The sequence below is a fragment of the Pecten maximus genome, chromosome 9 (assembly GCF_902652985.1).
Source record: "Pecten maximus chromosome 9, xPecMax1.1, whole genome shotgun sequence".
NCBI classification, from domain to species: Eukaryota; Metazoa; Mollusca; class Bivalvia; order Pectinida; family Pectinidae; genus Pecten; species Pecten maximus.
The window spans coordinates 1,227,335-1,234,757 of record NC_047023.1 but is presented as its reverse complement, the minus strand read 5'-3'; the positions used below and the strand labels follow the sequence as shown (position 1 = coordinate 1,234,757).

Below are 7,423 nucleotides of genomic sequence, written 5' to 3'. Positions count from 1 at the left end.
GTATACCGCGACACATTAAACAGTTGTTTCATGCCTTATTAGTCCAGTCAAAACTACCTCCCAGAGGTGTTGGTACCAATCTGGTCAACTGTTTCACGAGGCATGCAGTGATCAGTATACAATTTATTTTCATTAGTGCTTTTCAAATGTAAAAACAAATTAATCCATAATATAAAATTGAAGTATTTCCAGATATTCTGTGAGTCCTATCGAAATTCTGGACTCGCATGTAGATTTATCACTGGCCATGAAACAACCATTTTACCTGAATGACCAAGATAATGAGATAAAGGTCAATCTAATCGGAAACATCATAAGATAATCATTTGAATGTTCTGGTGTGTTTCAGTGTTTCACTTTGGTCAAAAGCACAAACTGTTGACCGGCTTGTTACGATTTTCTAGCAATTTTTTCCTGGGAAACACTTTAACAGTCGAAAATTCTTGATTGACATGAGAGTCGGCTAGCATCATAACCAGCAAAGCCTGTGGCCTGTTTCAGTTACAGCAACAAAGAATTACAGTTTTTGACGTAGAATTAACACTTTATAAAAGTTTCATTTTGGTCATTAGGCAGATATTAGAAAGTGCTGCAGCCATGTGCAGTTATATGCATATAAATCTAAATTGCACCATAAAACTATTGAGAATTCAATTGATATTGTGTATATTTTTTGGTAAATCTTGCTGAAATAGTTGAATATCTGATAAAGAATCTGTGTGATTCAGCCCCAAGTCTAAAAGTATGTGACCCTTGCTTATTTCTATGTAATAATGAGTTTATGGTACAGACAAAAACCTAATTCTTTATGAATTATACCTGTTAACCTATTAAGAAATGTTGGTTGTTTTTAAAGTTATACCGTATTTGACCTAATAAGGGCGCCTCTACCCTTTTCAAGGAAATAAATCTTTGACTAAGTGTCAAAATGGTGTTCAAAAGTAATAATTCATGTGAAATGTTTTGCTACTTTATGTGTTCAATTTTCTTCAGCAAATTAAGTAACTGGAACACTAGTTTTCGCCACATTTTGTCTATTCCTACAGATGACATGTCAGTGCAAAGAGCACCTGAAACTAAACACACATACAAATAATAACTTCCCATCTTTATTTGAAGATAAAGTAAAAGACTTCATTCTTGTTGATAAATAACTTTTGTTTAGAACAGAAAGCTAGTAAAAGACATTGTAAATCAATTATTAGGTCAAAGAAAACGATGTCTGATATGATCTGGGAAATCACCTGTGTCTATAAATAGAACATAAAAGCGCTCCATTTGAACATAAATGGTGGAACACACGTTCTCTGATCTAAAGAACAGCTGGCATGGTTTACAAGTTTACAGGAATATGCAAGTGATGTTTAAGCTTAATATTTGATAATGAATAGATATCTTCACCTGGAATATTTTTATGACCGAATATTTTACCGTTTCCACAGCCTTGGGTATTCTGCTATAAGGTATAGTCTGTTTCATAAAACTTAAGAATTTAACTAATCTTAATAAGGGCGCCCCCACTGTCAATTACCCGCGCCCTGCGCCCTTATTAGTTCGAATACGGTCGGTAGTTGTGTATAATCGTTTGACAGCTAATGTGGCCCATGGAAAAATATTCTCGTAGTGACGTTAAAATGAAGAATTTTGGACAGTTTGTTCCTCGTAACTAATTTCAATAATACTGTTTTCATGTATATACGTAGATGACTTAATTTTAGCATGCTTATAAAGTCTACTTAAGATCTGTTCAATATGGCTGTTTCATGACCTTTCCTTCCTTATTTGTATTTATATACGAAGGCTTGGAAAACACTAAATGTACAGCTGAACAACAGGGCATTCAGTAGAGGGTATTCTTTAATTGAATCGGATTTTGACTCTTGCATTTCAACTTTTAAAAATTGATAAATGAATTCTAATATTGTGCACATACAAATTATTGGGGGTTAAAATTGTGCTGTGATTTTATAGAAATGTTTTGTTTAATTGATGAATATTGTGAAAATAACTCAATTGAATTTGATTTTAAGTCTATGGTTTCTCTCTCTGCAGAACAAAATCTGAAGCAACCGACGAAGAAACTGATTTGGAAGTGTCGCAAAGGAACGAAAATGGCAAGGACAGCACTACTCTGGAGGGCTCTGTATGTGACAATGTTGAAGACTCGGAAAATATGGAGGAAAGTGTTGATTACAGTGATATAAAAGACACTGAGGATGACAGTGAAAAAAATAATGTGAATAAAGACGAAAAAGAGGAAGAAGTTAATTCAAAAGTGGATGAAAAGTTAGCAAGTGAGGATGTTGAGGATAACTCTGGTATTCTAAAAGATGAAGAGGAGGAAAAAACAGATGAAAGTGGTGATAAAGAAACGGAAAAATGTGATTCCGATGTGACGGAAAGAAAAGAAATTGGTGCTAATGACAACAGTGAAAAATGCTTCAGAGATAGTGACAACAAATGGTGATGAATCAGAAAAAAGTGAGAAATCTGGAGAAAATGTAAATCTAGCCTCCAAGGACGAGAAAAAACCAAACGAAAATGGTGGAACTTTGTCCAACAGCTTACCACATCGATCGCGTAAACGTCCTTCACAACCCACTGAAATGAAAGTGAATGGAGTCTGTGAGGGTAAAATGGATGATGACGCATCTACAGGGAAGTCTGAAGACAGTGAAAAGGAAAACCGTCGTTTAGATATTGACATTCCGATGGATCTCAGTACCAAGTCAAACTCCACAACAAATGGTAATGATATCATTATGCTTTCAGATTCAGAATCTGAAGAGGAACCTTTGATGAACGGAGATTTTCATGAACTTACTTCGAGCGAAATCCTTAAGAGACGTAAACTCATAAAGCATTTTGAATCAGAGTTACGTAATGAGGAAGCCAAATTAGTGCTATTGAAAAAATTGAAGCAGAGTCAGTTGTCACATCAGTTGCAGGAGCACACAAGTGTTAACAACAAACAGCCCGCCATGAAGCAGTCTTCATCTCAACCCCCACCTTTAGTGCGCGGAAGTCAGCAGCAGCAACAACAGCAGCAGCCCCAGGCTCGACCTGCACATAGCCAGCCTCCACAACTCATGAGGGGTAATCAGATTCCCCAGTCCGGTAGGACACACCAGCAGGGACCCCCTCCTTTGGTGAATATGGGTGGTGGACAGCGCATCGACAATCGCCGGATACCACACATGGGATATCAAAGCGGCCTTGTGCCAGGACAGTCGCACCAGTCTCATGGAAGTCACGGGAGCATCATGTCAAACTACCGACAGAGTCAGAGTTCTCAGGCAGCACAAGCTGCCCAGGCGGCTGCTCAGGCAGCTCGCGAGGCCAGGGAAGTAGACAATCAGACTCCCGCCCAACGTCAGGCTGCAGCCAAAATGGCTTTGAGGAAACAGTTGGAGAAAACTCTCCTACAGATTCCTCCACCCAAACCTCCACCACCAGAAATGAATTTCATTCCAAGTCTGGGTAGCCCTGACTTTATATCACTGCTTGGATTGGAAGAAGCTGTCAATTACATCATTGATGCTGCACTTATATCGAAGGGACAGAAAAATCCTGATGAGAAGATGGTTTGTAATCCATTCACATGTATTCAGTGTAACACAGACTTTACACCTGTGTGGAAGCGTGAGAAAGCAGGGTCCAAGAATGTGATTTGTGAGAACTGTGTAACGACCAATCAAAAGAAGGCATTAAACAGGAGCACACAAATCGCCTGAAGAGTGCATTCGTAAAGGCTCTTCAGCAGGAGCAGGAGATTGAAAGGATGCAGTCCCAAACAACATCCTCCTCCTCCAACAATGGAAATGCTTCCTCTAATTCCTCATCGTCATCCTCGTCCCTGCAGCAGCAACAACAGACACAGCAGCAAAGCCATACAACGGCCAATTCCTCGAGCAGTAGTGGCAACAGCTCACTGTCCTCAGGGCCACCCCCGTCCTCCCTCCCCTCATCAGTGTACAAAGCAACGTCCGAGACAATCCGCCAGCATCAGAACTTCATACAGGCACATCAGGCGGCAGCAGCCCATCAAACAGCTCTGAGGATGGGCCAGCCCCTAGGTATGGCTCCTTTTGCTGCTGCAGCTGCTGCAGCACGAGGGGGCTTCCCATATCAAATTCCATATGGGGCCAAGCCATCAGATTTACAACTCCAACGACAATATCTCCTAGACATGATTCCTAACAAGGGAGCCATGTCGTGGCGACCATGATTTATGTAAATTTGTAGTGTGGAGATTTATCACTTGCGATTTCTTGTCTCTAATTGTTCAGCTGCTTATTTTATAACTCATTTCATCATTAATTATAATTGAAACATTTTGAATGGGTTTCATTACCGTAAGAATTAGATCATGTGTAAAAGGTAGATTAAAAATATAGATTTATTCTGTGGTGGCACTTTTTATGGTAAGGTGTTCGAACATCTGTGTTTTGTCACATCTTTGAGCGATCTAATTCCATTTACAACCTGGGGTGACCTACATGTCCATTATTAGATCTGATTGTGAACAGAAATGTATGATTAAAGGTTCTGTTAGAATTTGTACAACAACTGCAGATGTTTAACAGTAAGAATATAATATAAGTGTCTTTTAAAACAAGCATAATATTGGATATAAACGAAGAAAAAATGCCTCCTTTGTTCTAAATGTGTTGTAGTATTATCATATGTATAGATGTTTATCTACAGATTTTCTCAACCCTTTGATAAACTAATAGTACAATGCATGTGTAGCTCTAAGATAAAGACCTTTTAAATGTATCATGTTTTTAAGCTCTATCTTGAATCCTTGACTTTCCAGAAGATTTTGTTGTCAATAGATTTTTTCAGTGCTGTGAAATGACCATAGTTAAACTCAAAACAACGAAATATTTTTCATTTTCATCTTGTGCATTGCAAAGTTTATTATTTTCATACATATAATGTATGCATACATTTATTAGTAATTGCAGATTGCATCTTTCTTGCTTAGTTTTGTAATTGAGGTCAACTTTTGTTTTTGAAATAGAAACCTGAACACTAGTCTTGTGTATAGTCAGATTGAGGTTCAAATTTGGAAGTTTTTTTTGTGTTAATTGATGGATTACAGATCTATGTATCTGTCATATACACCACTCATCAACTGCTCAGATTTCCACAGGTAACGGATAAATTTGTACTGCCGTCATTAGAGTAAAATCGTCATTTGTTTGTTTGTTGTTATCATGTTAGAGGGAAAAAATTGTATCCTGTTTTAAGATTAATTTTCATTCATTTATTCTGCTGAATTTGTTTGATCAATCTCTTCATTTCAAATTATTGTTGGAAAAGTCTTGAATAAATCATACAGATGTATATGATTGAAAGCTTGAGGTTAATTTTCCCTTTTTTTGATGTGTACAAATATGTACATTGAATTGAAACATTTTCTAGAAAAGTGGAATAAAAAAAAATGAGCAGGAAAACATGTACCTCATCCAATCACTGATGGTTATATATATAGACAGCAGGGACTATTGTGTAAATATTGATCAATGCTCCTATTGTGTGAAGTTATTTAACCTTCAACCCAAAGGAACAACATCCCCCTGTCAAAGGAGAGCTGGTCTCGACTTCTGATACATCAATGAACCATGTTGTCAAGATCTTTGCAATATTTCATCATGTTTAATTAATTTATATTTAATGTGATGATGTCTTATATGCCAAAAGTAACCTCAGATACACAGTAAAATGAGATTTGTCACGTGAAGTGTATGTTGGATGGACAATTGTACATAGAACTTGTTAAGATATTTCACACAGCAGTTTAAAGTCTGTATACAGTGGTTTATGGTGACCTCAGACCGCACAGTACCTAGTGTTCTAGTAACGTTTGTACTGACCGTGTATACCTAACGTAGATCTAGAGCTCTGTATGTTGAGGCCAACAAAAAAGGTTTTCTGTAGGAAACCACAGCTTTCAGATTTTGTATTTTTTTTCTTGTGTGGCACAAATATTCTGACTTGTATTGTGCTTTTTCAAATCAATACTTTGAATATGAGACTTGCAGGGAAGGTGTCAGAAGAGTGGGTAGGATTACGAGAATCAAATTTTAGGCCTCGCATATTGTTACTGGACAAGACACTGTTATAGGATATCAATAGTGCTACCGACATCTGTCTTGTTTACGCATCTTCTTTTTCAACTGTATATATAGCAAAGGTCCCAGCACAAACACTGGTTTTTGAGTCATTGTACCAGAATTTTAAGTTTGGTTGATATTTTTGACTAGTGGTGCGTTTTTCACATTTTTTAGCAATACAGAGCAAGTGCAGATAGAGAACTTTTAACAGAAATTATATCTGGGTATGTAGTGCACACCAAAAAGATTTTATACTTTGATAATGTTAGGTCTTATTTTTGTGATTACTGTATGTTCATGGATTTTCACAAGTTAATCTTGCATTTAAAGAAAAAAAATGTTATAGGCCTAGTAAAACAAAAAGTGTTTAATTTAAAGTAAGTAGAAAAGATTAAAAAAATCAACTTGAACTGGAATGGAATTGGTATGAAAGATTTATTTTTCTGAAAAGAAAATTGAATGTTGACAAAATCGTTCAATTCTAGTCTATAACTATTGCCTAGTTGTACAAATTTACGTGTAAAAAGTTTCTGGTATATTTCTTGATCTACTGTGAAACCCAAGTTATTTCAGTTGTTTAGGACTTGCTATTTTCATATAATGCTGCTAGTCAACTCAAGGGAAGTAACCCACCTATTTTGGAGAGTGGTGTATGCCAAATGGAAAATTATCAAATGTTAAAAATTGTAAAACTGATCGGGAATAAAACTTGTTATTTAATTTCTGTCTATGTTATGGATATAGAAAAATGTTTCAATAATGTTATTAGGTTGTATGGAAATCAAAACTAGTATTTATTATTACCGTAGACTGTTGGGTGTATTTTGTATGATAAGCAATACTGTTGAGGACAGCTGTTGGTTCAGCTGAGTGGAGGAAGCAGCTTTTACAATATCCGCCTATATAGCCATTCATGACATCACTTGGTCCTCTTCTGGAGTTTGTTGTTGTGTTCAAGACACAAGTGTCACATATTTGTACCAAACTGTATAGAAATTGTTATTTAATGACAAACATTGTAAAGTAAATGTTTGAAAATCAGTTTTTTGAACTTTTTTGTTGTCTGTCCGTCTTAAGTGCAGAAGTAATAATTACCAACTGACTCAATGTGTCTCGGCCAGGGAACAGAACCCAAACCCTTCCCTACACAACTTAGTGTCTAGGGAGTCACTCGGACCAAAGTTAGAAATAGAAAAGACTGATTGATTGATTGATTGATGGGGCTTAACGTCCTTGTTCCGGTTATAACCGAGCCTAGGACACATATATAGAAAAGACTACAAATTTTGCTGCCTTTTATG

General features: G+C 36.7%; 1 protein-coding gene across 1 annotated transcript; it reads left to right on the top strand.

Moving 5' to 3' along the window:
• The first annotated feature begins 2,170 nt into the window (after window positions 1-2,170).
• On the top strand, window positions 2,171-7,164 carry LOC117334732 (transcriptional repressor p66-alpha-like). The gene is given in 2 exon segments (XM_033894526.1): window positions 2,171-3,705; window positions 3,708-7,164. Coding segments are annotated over 2 exon segments (1,806 nt in total). The 5' UTR covers window positions 2,171-2,420; the 3' UTR covers window positions 4,229-7,164.
• Window positions 7,165-7,423: the final 259 nt, after the last annotated feature.